General features: G+C 38.8%; 1 protein-coding gene and 1 non-coding gene across 2 annotated transcripts in view; one reads left to right on the forward strand and one right to left on the reverse strand.

Annotated features, from left to right (window-relative positions):
• The window catches only part of ZNF385D (zinc finger protein 385D), a 261,877-nt gene that overhangs the window by 35,280 nt on the left and 211,315 nt on the right, over positions 1 to 15,282 (forward strand). Inside the window, exon 2 of the mRNA XM_054991692.1 lies at positions 14,184 to 14,326. Within this exon, the coding sequence (XP_054847667.1) occupies positions 14,184 to 14,326 (143 nt within the window). The remainder of the gene's footprint in view (positions 1 to 14,183; positions 14,327 to 15,282) is intronic.
• On the reverse strand, positions 13,018 to 13,089 carry TRNAS-GGA (transfer RNA serine (anticodon GGA)). The gene has a single exon. It is a non-coding gene; the product is annotated as a tRNA-Ser (tRNA).

Here is a 15,282-nt window from a genome sequence, read left to right on the forward strand (position 1 = left end):
AAAATCCAAGCTGAATTATACTCTCAGTCTCTCTCCCCAAAGGCTAGCAAGTGGCAAGCAAGAACTCTGTCCCACTCCACTGCTTGCTGAAAGTGAAACCCAGCCTGGGACCCCATGGCTATTTATAAGCACAGGTCCTATTGAGCAACGCAGAAGGTCTGTGTTTGGCCATCAGAGCTGCCTATCAGGGTTTGCAGGGATGAGACTGGAGTGCCTGTGGCTACAGAACACTCCCTTCCCCCTCCCTCCCCTGGGTGTCTTCTCCCAACTTGTAACTGCTTTGCAGCTCTGTGGTTGGAAGGAAGACCTGTCGATCAAGGTAAGCTGGGCTTCCATTCAGGTTTCCAGGGCAACAGAAGGAGCGCAGACAGAGTTCAGGCATTCCCCTGGCTCTGTTGCCAGGGGAATTGTTTGCTGGCGCCTGACTGTCTGGCTTCCCGAACCATGGCCGAACGCACTGAACCAGGCCTCTCCCGAACGCTGGTTCATTGGCCGTGGACAATCACAAACCGCCGGATCACGATCACGCAATCGCCAATTTCGTGGGTTTTTGAAGTTCGTAACGCGGTTCGTGCCCATCTCTAGTCTCTAACATGGTACCTATGGACACCATGGCACCCACACCACTACCTTTTCTCGAGCCTACCATTGTATTTAGAAAGTGAGCACAGCCAGATGGTGTTTTTTCCCATCAGAGCTTTTGATTGGCCTTTAAGATCTTTAATAACATTACTTTAGCAGCAGCTGCCACCACAACATGAGGATCTTCACTTCGTGTCTGAAGGTAAGCTGCATGTTTGAAAGAAAATATTTTTAAACAATATGTTCATTTTAAAAAGTATTCTGTTAAACAGAAGTTCCAGTTGAAATGTTGAAGGGTTACTATTGGAGTTATATTGTGTGATAGAATATAATGTTGAATACAAAATGTTTAAAGTTCTACTTATGCTGAATCCCCCCTCAAAAAAAACCCTCCTAAAAATGGGTTATCAAATACATTTATATTATAGCTCATTCTTTCTTTCCTTTTTTATAATGGAAGTGAGGGAGAGGAGTAAAAGTATGATGTTCAGTTATTTATTCTGATTATATCTTTCATATAGCTCAATCTATCACTATACTCTATCAATCTATCAGTCTATCAATATACTCTTTCTGATGTAGCCTAATGAACTTTGTATAAGGTTCTATGCACTTTCAGTTGTTATTTTTCTCCTTTTTTCTAAATAAAATTTATATAACAAAAAAGAGTTGCTATTAGAGTTATACACAACCTTATTCCCCAATATTTGGTGGTTGGCTCCTCCTCCTACAGCAGCCAGTAGCTATTTTATGTTTGCATTCTCCACCCTGTGTCAGAATTCCAAAGATGCCCCACTGGGTTGAAAAGGTTGGGACCTCTGCTTTGACTAGTTAGCCTTCTTTTCTTTTTTTCTTTGTTAGTTTGGAGAATAAACATGCATGATTCTGTGTTTGAAATCAGAACTTCTGTAAATGCCTGCAATGTTTATTTGCAGTAGCACCCTTGTTTCTTTACTGTAAAATAAAAACATTAGAATGACATTAATATTCTTTTCTTATGCAAGCATGCACTTAAAAATGTGGCTTTTGTTTAGAATAAAAATTAGAAAAGAATATTGGAAAATCTATTTATAATATAAGGTCCTCATAATTAATACCCCTTGCAAATCAGTGTGTGTTATACCAAAAACCTGTCTTTTATTGGGATATTACAGGGCAGGGCGGGGGCTGCGAAACATGCCTGGTAAACATTTTTAAATGTCGAATTATATGATGCCTTTACATTAATAAGGCATTCCGGAGATTCTTTCCATTGGCCATTCCCTTCTGTGTCACAAAGAGTGCTGGGGGGGGGGGGCGGGTAGGGTGTTTTTAAAAATGGTAATTGCCATTTCAGTAGAACTCTCAGTTTCTGTCTTTCGCTTGTTAAAAAAGTTTGTAGCCTTTCCACTGCAAAAATGGCTAACAACTTAATTTTTTTAAAAAAATAAACAAACTGGGTATTTAAATAATTGATAATAGATCATTATAGATCATTATAACATTATGATCCTGTAGCAGAATATTAATTGCTGGTTTTTTTAAAAAGCCCTCTGGTGGAGCATTGTGGGAAAATGCAGGAGAAATGATAGCTGGCAGAGGAAAGTGTGCACAAAACATCAGTGTGGATACTCCATTGCCAGTGTGAATGTCTCTGCCTTTGGGGTAGTGAAGATGCTGAAATGAAAAGTTCTTGCCTTGTGAATGTAGCCATAGCAGACTAACAACCACAAGGAGAGAAGCTTTTTTTAAAAAAAAATGATCTATTTTCATGTAGGTATGATCAAATGACGTCAAAGAGATTTACAAATTGTAAGTCGTTCTTTTCTGAAACTGCCTCCTGCTGTCCCTTATTACATTCCTGTGGGATATAAGTGGACGTTGTAAATTGCAGTGTTACTGAGTGGAAGTTGATCTGCTTCTCATAAGAAAACATGAAGGCTATTCTGAAAAATATGTTTCATCACCAATTGTAAAGGGAACGGAGTAATTAAGAGAACAGAGTAATTAATTCTTCCTCCACCTGTGAAGACAGGTAACTTGCAAAGCTTGTAGTCACAGGTTAAGTCCTTTTTGATTGGCTAAGTTATCTGGACTTGCTGCAGGCAGCTGATCTTTAAAAAGTTTATGTTTTATCTATCTTCCTCTCTCCTTGGTAACACAATTTGCATGCCTTGGTAACACAACCTCCTTGGTAACCTTTTGCTCCTGCTTCTGAATGCTATACCACTGGTGGATTCCTGTTGCTAGCAACCTTTGTGCTTTTGTCAGTGGCCTTAGACCAGAGTAACTCTGCTTAGGATTGCACTGTATGTTAGCCTTGCTAAAAAGCCTGTTGTTATTTTGCTTCGACACACTTCTATGCTTCTTTATTTGCATTTTCTTTAATAAATTTCCTTTACTTATATTGGTGGGGAGTTATTAAGTGTTGTGGCTTCAACCTGAATCCAATATCTTGGCCAACTTGCCATAAGCTACTGAATATTTTCTTCTTTGAATCAAGCCTGCAACTTGGCTACCTTGCAGGGTTAGATTTTCCCTGTTAGAACCCAGAAGGTTTGAGGCTTGTCTGTTGGTATCAAGCTGTGGATTAAAAAGAGGCTGGTAGCAGCTCACAAGTGAGGCTTCACTTGCCAGTCTGGTAGAATTTTGCTCTTTGACACTCTCTTAGGTGACCGGCAGCCCCCTGGGGATCCAAGCAGTTCTGCCAGGAACCTTTACAGTATACCTTTTTCACTGAGACATGAGGAGGATTACTGTCAATTTCAAAGACATGTCAATAAACGATGTAATAGAGTAAAAAGAGGCTGGTAGCAAACGTGCAAATTTGCAAAGATTTAAAGCCAGCAGAAATCCAATACAGAGTTGAAGAAATGCTGAAACAGAGCATAAGCAATTCTAAGACCGAAATATTAAACAGTAGGATCATACTTACGGCAATAATAGTAAAGTCTTCAATCATTCCTTAGCCCTTTACAGACGCATCTCTTGGAGACCATTCCCTTATATTACAGCCTAATCTTTCTTACAAAGGTTATTATCCCAAGGTTGTGCAACACCACTGGAAACTGATTGAGTATAATCCTATTCCATTCATCAATGGCAGAAAATGAAAATACAGTGTGATGTTATTACTAAACTTTCTTTGAAGCAAGAGCGGGAAAAAGAAAGAAAGATAGTGGCCAAATACCTGTGTACAGAGGATTCACAGAGAGTATGAGTCATTACTCTCAAGGATGGTTCACATATGAGTGAATATCATTTGATTCCTCATTAGTTCTAAGCTTGATGACATTCATCCTCCAGACTGAAGTTTCCACTTTAAACTTAGTGTATGAGTTGAAATTTGAAAGTATCTAGGCTGAGTAGCCTTTCTTTCCCACATGCAAGCTTCAAAGTTGACTTTACTTAAAGACAAGTACAGGTACATGTATATGCACACGCATGCACGCGCACACACATATGAATGAATCCATAGCCATAAAGTTTGCTGTAGTGGACTTAATGTATTTGTTCTATTTTGTAATGTTCTTATTTATTTTAATATCACCTATTCACAGTTATAGCACCTGAAGGGCTTTTTCTTTGATTCCTAGCTTGTAATATGTTGATCTTTACTGTAAATTGTTGGTTATTTGACTTATAAATTGATGCATTACCAAAAGAACATTGTGGTATTGTAATCTACGCCTTTCCACATTGGCGCTGCTGTTGCAGGCTCTATGTATATAATTATGAGGTCTTTTTAAAGTGTGTGTGTGTGTGTAAAAGTTTGTGGGCATACTCCTTTTGAGTAGTCTAGCAATGCATTTTTGTTTCTGACATGTAATTGTAATCCAAGTAACCCTAGTCTGAGTTCATTGATTAATTCTGCATTGCATTGTACTGTACATAGCTGTAATGAACTCAGGTAAAATAGTTCTGGAGGTCTGGGATTCTTTTAGCTTTGATTCCACCAATTATTTTAAGTATAATTTTAAAAGTTGCATGCCTTGATATGTACATCCATTTGAATGCTTAAAAACCCTGGATTTTAGCTGCCAGTATTTCCTGCCAGAGCATGTTTGCTCCAAACCCTATGAGAATAGCACTTCTTCAAACAGCAAAGATTCAGTAAGGAGCAGTGGGAAGCAATTATTGTGCAGTCCCTTTTGGCATAGCCTAAATAGCAGGGACAGGGCCAAGATCTATGCAGGGCAAACATAGCTATTATTTCATGTATTTCTTCCCTGCAGTTTACTTTAACACTTTGGTGCTGAACCACAGGATAGATGTTGAGTAAATAATGGGGAATCTAACACAGAATGTTTTTACATCATGTTCTCAAACGAATATTCTTTCATCTGAAGAATATTTAAGTGAGTTGGAAGAAAAATATCAGGTAGAGTAGTTCTGGAGATGATTATATTAAAAAAAAGCCAAACAAAATACATGGTTGCTTTTCTACCCAGAGAACAATTTACTGATTTAACAGAAAGAATTACTCTGTATCACCACAAAGGAACATTTTGCTCTTCTTCTGATCTTCTTTCAGAGACAATTTCAGAGTCTTGTGGCAAAAACAGCAGCTATATGTGCAGTCCTCTTGGATTCTTCTGATGTAAAATACCTCTGTTTCTCAATTAAAACAATTGATAAGCAAGTACATTAATCTCTGATTTGATGTGATGTAGTCATTGACGAATTTGTTAAGATGAATCTTCAAATTAGATTGCTTTAATTAAATGCAGAAAGATTTGAAAAGAGAATGCTATATCTTCTTAAATAGTAGATACTTCTTCCTCTTGAAAAGGGTCAGTTAGTGTGAGCGCAAACCAGTTCACAGAAACAGTAGCTCCTACAAACTTCTGAAGAAGATAAGAAATTTCCCGTGTTCTTAACGTCTATTCTTTCTAATTAAATGCCTTGCAAAAGGGGGCATTGGAAGAAACAGATCATTTCCATTGTAAACTCATGAAGGATAGTAGAAATGTAAGAAATACTTTCATTTACAGTGCAATCCTACCAACTTTCCTGCAAGTAAACCCCCATGCAGAGACCTAAGTAAGAATCTGATTAGATTCTTTTGCTGTTTTAGGGTTGTTCTTTTAGGGAACGATTGTAAGCAGGTCTATTTAGAATGAAGTGTAATTTTATTCAGTGGGGCTCATACTCCCTGGAAAGTGTTCTTAGAATTGCAGCCTTAGTCTTCTGTTTTTTTATTTAAATCTAAAACCAAAATCTGTTTACTGATACATAATATATGCTTATCAGGTTACCGTTTCAAAAAATATATTTATTTATTTAAAACATTTTTGGCCTACTCTTCCACAAGCTCAGAATAGCTTACAATATAACTTTCAAAACAGATATCCCAAGCACAATTACTGAAGAGTGATTCTTATTACTGTGATTAGGTGGTAAAAACTAGGTTGAGTTAATGCTTTTACTCCTTTTTTAAAAAAAAAATTATAATTGTAGTGAATGTTCACATCACTGATTCATCATGTACCCAAGCTCCGAAAATTGCATTTACTCAAAACAGATTATCTTTCCCCAGATGAACATTGAAATAAACCTTGAGTTGCACATAGAAGTCTTATTTCAGAGCATGATTTCACACAGGAAAATCGAGATGCAAATAATTGCTAAAGTACATTGAAAGTGCATTATCCAGTAAGTGTGAAAGCAGTCTACCAATGCATAAAGGTGCTTTTTCGTTTGCTGCCTAGGGCTGAGGGTGAGTAGAGAGAAGGAGGCACGGCGACAAACAGATCCACACTGCAGCTTGAGTGAAAATTGGCCACAACTTTATTGAACACAGCAGGAAGGAGCATTGGCGAAGCATGTGGAGCAGATCCCCAACAATACATCGGCTGACCTGCCTGCCAGCCAATGACCCTCACCCCCGCCCCAGACCACAGCTGTGGGGGGGGGGAAACCAAAGAGTGACATTAAGGGGGGGAGATCACATGGGTGTACATCCCCTGCGTGATTCCTCTGCCACCTGGGAATGAGTATGCACTGGCAGCCCCTGAGCTGGGCATGCACCTCCATAACTCACTCCCAAGTTTCCATATGAGAATCCCCTTAATGAGAAGTCTAGGCACACAGGCCCTGCCTCCCCCCAAAAGGGATCTGATCCACTGCCAAACTGCCAACAAAGTTGTGACAATACAAAAACAGAAGCAAGATACAACCCAGCAAAAGGGAGTGGTGGGTGAGGCTTCACTGCCGAGAGCCAAAGTGAAGAGCAGCAGGGCCAGCGGCTACTTATGTACCCTGCTGCTGGACCTGAGAAAAAACTGTTCTCTCAAGGTCCGGAGCCCCCTAAGCTGCACGTCCCCAGCCACTCCTGATAGGGTGGCTGGGAATTTGATTGTTACTGGCTGCAGGCATGCCTGGGGAAAGCCGGGCAGGCCCTCTAACATGGCAGCTGCCATGCTCCACTCCTCTCCTTTCCCCCATGGTGGCAACCTGGCCCCAGGTAAGTCTGGAGGACCTCAATTCTCAACCAACATGTGCTTTCACTAAAGAACCAGAAGGTAACTAGGAGAACACACATATTTGCTTGTGAAATAAACTGAATAAACTTGTTTACACACCTGTTATGGTTCAAGACTTATGACTTAATAGCAAAACATAAGAGAATGTTGCAATTACATTCCACGCCACAATCAGAATACCACATATTTATTTTACTACAGGAAGAAAGACATTTTCCTAGCATTCAAAACAGCAGCTTGTGCTGGAAAAACGTGAAAATGTTGATGTTTATTTCCTGGATTCATCTCAACACCACAGGAAAAGAACTATATATATATAGTTCACATATGTCATGCAACACGACCATAAATTCAATTACAAATTGAAAGAAGGCATGGGATTTCAATCTTAATATGCACTTCTTAAAAACAGTATCAGACGTAAATCCAATTAAATCAAATTGATCTCTGTGTTGTATATATCATTGAAGGTCCCCTCTAATCCCTAATGATTTTTTTCTTTTTCTTAAGGTAAATCTGGGAAATGAAGACTATTTTTTCACACAACTTTCTGACTACATGATTATATGACTACATATAAATGAACAAAAAAAGGATCACACAATATTTGCACAAACTTGACAACTTTAAGATCATAAACAACTCATGAGATTTTTAAAGATTAAATATTAGGTTGCAGCATTTTATTAAGGGATTTAATCTCAAATTAATTAAACATCAGGAAAATAGGTATTATAGTTTCCAGTTGTTTGATTGTTACCTAGATAACTTTTATTTCAAGGTATATGACTTTTATTTGCAGTATATTATTGCTTAACTGTAAATAACTGTGTGCCTGTATTATATTTGCTATTGAGAATCATATCCCTTTATTTTTTTGAATTGTTAGTACCATAATCAGAATGTTACCCAACATAGTTCTTCTGACTTTCTTATGTGATATTGTGATTTCCTCCCTCTTTTTATAAAAAACAAAACAAAACAAGGCCATCAAAACAATAAATGTCCAATAAGTTCTGAATGATTGACTATAATTGCTCCTTGGTTGTTCATTGGTGATCTAATCTTGTGAATGCAATTCTAGATTTCTACCAGGCAGAATCATTTTTTAATATCTCAACAGTCTGCTAACAACTTGGGAAACCACATTGCATTTTCTGCTTTGTGTGACCTAGATAAGAAGAAAGATTTAATTCTTCTGACTCTACAGATTCTATCACTGTAAATGAGCACATTTCTAAAATCTTTTCTGTCGACTGCTGGATTAGTCTCCAGAAGCAGATATTGTATCAGAATGCCTCTCTGAAATTTGCTTTCCAGTCCATATTTTGTAGACTCAAGTGCTTTTGATCTTCAAAGTGTAAGATTTTTAAGAACGACTGTAATCCTTTTGGAAATTTTGCCATCATTGATCAGCCAGAGCAATTTTGTACTGCATTTACATTTTCTGTTCCACATTACTCAGAAAAAAATGCCCTTTGCTTAGTTGTGCAAGGTATCTAATGCCAGATCCAAGCAGAAACTTTACAGTACTCCAGTAAAAAAAAAAACACCATACATCCAGTAGTGCTACCCCTGGAATTTCTCATCATTCAGAAAAGTAGGGAGCACATAACAAAGACGAGAACATAAAGAACTTGTGCTTCTTTCCTTCTGCTACTGTTAACTTGTACAACATCTGAGAAGCTTCCTAGAGGAGACAGCCATGAGTCCAGATGGCTTTAGCAGCTCATAGACTTCAGTGGAGGATTCCTGTTTCCTGTATTAAATTAGATCTAAGAAGAGGAAAACACAAATTCCTCTTTTTCCACTTCTTTGAAAAGCGTGGTTCAATTCTCCAAGAAGGGGCCTGCCTTTGCATGTGTGCACAGTGGAATATTAATATCGATAGATGCAAACCCTTAGCTTTTGACATAGTTATGAACTTTCAGCATAAGTAACCATAGCCCACTTAATGTCCCTAAAGCTGACCCTGATCCTTACTAATCCCCCCACCTCATGTGGTTCATCCAAGAATAGCTGCAGGGTTCATGCTGTTCCCCTGAGCTCTTTGTTTGGTACAATAAAATACTCTCACAAGATGAACATCCTGATGGAGCTAATGAGAACATCCATAGCCTTAAAAGGGAGGAACGTGGAAAACAACAAGAAGTTTTATAACACCCATCTCTAAATGTCAATGCAAAGCCATGGTTCACCCGCCACAGTATTTTTGAAATGTGGGATTAAAATCTAATTGCCACTTTCTGTGTGACATAATAGTAGTAAGGAAAAAAATTAGTGGGGCACTGTTGATTGACCATGTGGAAAAAGTCCAGAAGTGAATGAGATCTGAAATCTAGCCATAACTAACTATATTTCACACTTACTTGGAGGTAATAGTTTTTCCCAGTGTTTTAAATGGATCGAGACATTTGGAATTAAAAAAAAATATGGAATAAAAAAAACTTTTATTGAATGTGCATTTTTCAAAGTTCTTTTTATTAAACTAAAAACATCTGAAACTTGCAACTTGCCATGGATTTTGTCATTGCTGAAAATAAATTATAGTATGCAACAAGACCAAATAAATTTGGTTTGCAAATTTTAAAAACATTTATATAATTAATAGTGAGGGGCTGGCAAAGAAAGGAGTAAGTTTCCAGCTCTTTTTCTTAACAGTACTTAGATTTCCAAAGAATGTGAAAATAAAAGAATATAAAATGTATGAACACCATTCTGGAAAAATTGAAAACAATTGGCATTTCTGTGGGACATGAATTGTAAATCCACATTTTTTAAACAGAGTCTAGGAGCTGCCAAGATATCAACTCCTAAATCCCATTGTCATAGGACCTATTAGATAATGCCTGTGATATAAATGTTGGTGAAAAGTACAACATAGCTCACGTGTGCCTTTTAAAACTTTTTAAACAATGTTGAATTAGTATTCTCATGCCAGTGCAAGAGCTTGCCCATTTGAAAATATATCCATAGATGTTTTCTTCTTTGAGAAAGAGCCTAGCTGCAGGTGCTAGACTTTGTGCAACTTAGTAAGGTATCAGTACACAGGTTCCATGCACTCCTCCAGGATAAACCTAAGATGTTGCTGCCTGTTGTCTTTCAACCATCATCTCTTTAAGTTGTAGTCTCAGTTCAAGCCAATCTGTTAGGTCAGGAGTCACCAGTGCTGTTGAACATGTGGACACTTTCGGAATTTCTAGAAGCTGTAACAGATGCCACAACAAAATGACTGCTGTCAGGGGTCCAAGCTGACCCACAAAAGCGACTATTTCCAAACAGGTAATCCCTGTACGTAGAAAGGCAATGACTTCAGGGCTCTTGAAGCACCTCCCTCCAATGAAATGGAGGAAAGCAGGATTCATTGCTTTGGGGAAAAGTAGGTGGACACTAAGAAACACATGAGAGGGCATCACTTTGGAGACCACTGTGTGTTAGGTTATTAATGGAAAAAGAGACCACCACAGTGGACAGGTTCTCATCTCATTCTCCAGTTGGTGGTTCTTTAAATTTTAGCTGATCTATAATTGATTGGCTCTTTAAATTTTCTAAACTATAATTTTCACAGTTAAAATTGGAGAATTCTCGACTGTGATGTTTGCAGGTAGCTTAACATGTGTGACTTGGGTAAAGGTCCATGGACAGATTTTCATTCTAGAGAGTGAAGGTTGAAAAGAAATTTGCACTACCACTGACAATGGTGGATGCAGAAGACTTTGGTAATCACAACCAGAATTTTCAGGACCATTTAGCCAGAGGCAAGGGCATAACCAATATGGCTGCATAGAAGATAATTTTAGGCAAGGCTTGCAGAAACACAAACCATGTAACTGTTACACTAGCGATGTTTATTTTAATCAGCTAAGACAAAAATGTGTTCCCTTGTCTCCCACACCTTCTTTGGTTTCTTGAAGCTTCAAGGTCTGAGCAGTCAAGCAATCACTCTGATGTGTCTGTGACATTTTGGTTCAAAGTTGTCTACCCCATGTAACTGATGTTGAGTATAATGCTGTAGGCGAATTGATGAAGAAATCTGAGGATATTAACTGAATCCAGTAAATGCTTCTGTGAAGAGCCAGGATGCATGCCCTTGATGTGAGAAGGATGTAGGCTGCTGGGTACATGAAGATAAAACTACTAGTGGAAGTGGTTAAATGAATTTTGGGGAATTGGAGACATTTACACCCGCTTACCTACTATATTTGTCAGTGTCCTTTCTGTCTGGAACTTTTCAAGTTCTTCTCTGGATAGTCAGATGGGGATTGTGATAGAGCCCTTAAAAAAGTCACATTACAGTCTGTCCTTGCACCATCCCTTTTATATTTTTAGATCTAGGAATATAAACCACAGGTTGTGCCTCTAGATTCTATCACAGTCTACCACAGTCACTCAGAGCATACTTATTGAATCTGTTCAGGGCAATTATTGCGCTGAAGTACTGCATCAAAGGAACAGTCTTGTTTCCTCACAGCAGTGCCTTAAATGTTCCTGACTCCCCCAGGTCAATTTAACCAATATTTAAGCAGCTGATAAATGACTGTCTGGTAGCCTAAGATGAGAACTTACTTCTTGTATTATTCTTTTATCATCTCTCCTCCCCTAATAGTTCTCTTCTAAAGGTCAAATTCAATTTCCACTTTCACAATTGTTGTAAATCAGAAGAGATTCCAAGAAAATCCATGTAAAGTGTGAAATAAATATGAGCCATAAATTGAGGTCCTTGATTTATAATACCAGAAGTTCCCCTTTAGAGAGAAATTGAAAAAACAGAAAAGAATTTGCTGTCATATAATTGAGTCTTCGGCTGATTTCCTAGAAAAAATGGAAGAGTTGATAATTTGATATAGCTAGTTAACTCAATCATGTGTTATGAGTCTTCAATTAGATGTATTGAAATGCAGTTCTGCTTAAGAGCTTTTCTGGCTGCATTTGGACATACTGAGTGAATCGCTCCAACTTATTTATATAAGAATCGTAATGCATGCAATATATATATATATATATATATATATATATATATATATATATATATATATATATATATATATATAAGAGGTAATCCCATTTCTAACCCCCACTCATCATTTGAATAGTAAATTTGCTGTGGGTTAAATAAAAATTCCCAGTGCATTTTGTTTCTGGAATATTTCTTGGATTCTTTCCAGCAGTTGTTTTACAGTCTGTTGCCTGCCTGTCAGATTAAAAGAATACAGGCACGTTTTAAGAATTTCCTAGGATTCAAATAATCTTAATTAACAGTGAATTGATGTTTCTGAATGCGTACCAAAAATACAGGAGTCATTGTAAGCAGAGATAGGATATAAATACTCCCAGTGGAATACATGGTGGTCTATAGGAAGAAGCAAACAACAGGTGAAATTATGGTCTGTGGTAAGCAGGTGCCTGCTTATCAGTATGCAAAGAAATAGCTTCATTTACATAATGTTCCCAGAGAACTGCTTGGGAGCAGCATTTATAGGAGAAGTGCTTGTGGCACTTCAAGACAATTCTTGATCACCTGAACCTTCTACAATAGCCCCCAGGGGTTGTCAATTCTTCTGCAGAGCACAGCTGGGCAGAATTTCAGAGGCTGGCCATAGATCATATTGTATTCCTTTTAAAAGCAATGCTTTAAAGGAGGTTCTTCAGGCTGCCAGGTAAGATTCTCCTTAGAAGTTAATTGTAAAGCCCTATGATTACCTTGAATAAACTGGGGAGTTCATTTGTTAAAAGTGAACAGAAAATCATTAAAAGTGTCTCAAAATAAATGTTAAGGCTTTAAAAAAACCCTACACATAGTAAATTGAACAACTTATATCTCACGGAATATCTGAGAAAAGCTTGAACGCATCCTGAATGAGACTATGGGTTCATCAAAGTCTGTATTGTCTAATCAGACTGACAGTAGCTCTCCGGGGTTTGGGGCAGAGATACTTCACTTCAAATTTGAACTGATTCTTTTATTTTTAACAAGAGCTGCCAAGGATTGAACCTGGGACCTTCTGCAGTCCAAGCAGATGCTCTACCACTGAGCCACAGTCCTAGCTCCTTGCTTGCTGTAAAGTAATACAGGACTTGCCACTGATATTTGAACTGGCCTGGTTAAAATAATTAAATAAGGTGTGTGTGTGTGGGGGGGGTGTCTTCTATCCAACACAACTCTGTGCCATTTTTATGTGACTTTCCCCTAGTTTTTCACATATGATATATGTCAGTAAACAATCTGAAATCTGTGGTAAAATCAGTCCATTTGTTATAATGTAGGTATGCATATCTGAATCCTCCCAAGATTATCACAAGGTTGCAAAGAGGTATATCTTAGATCTCTTTGAGCTATGTTCTGTGGTAATGATTTACGAATGTATGTTGAGGGAAGTAATGTGAGACTTCATGTCACATGTAGCATGAAAATTAACTGAACACTGGAGACCATTTTTTTAATAGAAAAAATATGTTCCTGGACAATGTGGAGAAGCACGCCCACTGCTTCTGCCCTCTAGACTGTTTCCTCCTCACACTGTTCTAATGGGAAGCTTGTTAGAATACCATAAATCATGTACAGACGACATGTTTGTCTGTAACTGTATCTATTCCGCAATTGGGTATAGAAGGAGAAAAGCAATGAAGCTCTGTGCCGTTCTTTAAAAGGGACAAGCAAGAAAACATCTAAGGAAGAACTGGAGAACTGCTTCCTTGCTTTCCATTATCAGTCCACCCAGCTGAGGTTCTCAAGGACCTCACAGCCATTTTCATTGCTGCACTGATTAGACTTGAGCACAGGCTGTATTTCTTGGCCTGGTCCAAGCATCATATAGCAAGAGCAGGAAGGCATCAAAGAGAAGTTCTTGGCTCTTCTTGAAACTTCTAATATCTCCATATGGAGGCATGACTCTAGGTTTAAGTGCCACTAAAATCACAGCAGCTGAAGATTCTGCTTGGGGTGTGTGTGGGGGGGGGGGAATGTTTTCTGCCAAGCTATTATGAGTTTAATTATGGCTGAGGTATAAAGTAGTGGTTGTGGATCATCCTACTTTATTTTAATTGCCTGCTATCTGACCAATGCAATTTAAAAAAGCTAATGCAGATTCAAAATTTGTCCTGTATGATATCAATTGTTGCTTCTTTTTCTTTATATAGGAGGTACATGCCAGAGCCCTGCTCTTCCAGCCCTGGTACGTCCTCCAGCCCCACCTTTGCAGCCATCACTGGATATCAAACCTTTTCTTCCATTTCCTCTGGATACTGCAGCAGCTGTAAATCTCTTCCCCAACTTCAATGCAGTAAGTATTTTTCTGAAGGGTTCATTTTCATCTCCTTTACCTTCCAGTTTAGCAAGACAAACTAATCAGTGCACACACATGTACATCTGACATGCCACAGATGAGAGGGAAATCTTTTTTAAAAAACGTGTTTGGATAGTATCTAATCAGCATCTGATCTAAAAAAAATCCCATTTGTTAGTCTTATAAGTAATTAAATTGAAAAAAATGTTATTAAAAATTAAAAATTAAATTCAGCAATCTTAAGTAGGGGTGTGCAGGGACAAAAGATTCAGTTTTCTGGTTTCAGAATTTCCGAAGCAGGAAAAAGAATCGGAAATAAGCAATTTCCAAAGTGGGAAGCTGCTTTGGAAACCACTTATTGCCCTGTTTCAGTATTCTCTGTGAAGATTCAGAGCACACCAATACCCCACCCAACCACTTATTTTACCCAATGAGAGTGGGACAAGGGGGGGATGATGGCTGGGTTTGTAACCCCCCCATATGCTTGTGCATGCGCATCCATACATACTCCCAACGCTTAACTGACGTCTCCATTAGGTTCCATTTCATTAGAAACTCAATGTCGTCGCAGTGGTCACAGTGGATGGCCACAAATTGACACTGTTTTGCTTTCACACACACATCCCCCCTGGCACATCTCCTCAGAGAGGCTCTGAAGAGAAGGTGAGGGAGAGAGAGAGAGCCGCCATCCATCCCGCGGAGCCCATGGCTGCGTTCTTGGGCAGGCTAACTGCTCCCTGTCTGCCTCCTCTGCTTCTCCTCCTCCTCCTCCTCGCAGCTGGGGACTGGCTGCTGCAGCAGGAGCAACAGCAGGGCCGAGAGAGCGACACCTTGTAAATACCCTGCAAGTCAGGTCAGCCTTCTCTCTGGGCACCCTGGTGAGGGGGAACCCAGCACCTCTCTTCACGCCCTGTGGTTGTCAACTTGGCATGAGCCAATGCAGGTGCAGCCCT

The sequence above is a fragment of the Eublepharis macularius genome, chromosome 11 (genome assembly GCF_028583425.1).
Source record: "Eublepharis macularius isolate TG4126 chromosome 11, MPM_Emac_v1.0, whole genome shotgun sequence".
In the NCBI taxonomy this organism is placed as follows: domain Eukaryota; kingdom Metazoa; phylum Chordata; class Lepidosauria; order Squamata; family Eublepharidae; genus Eublepharis; species Eublepharis macularius.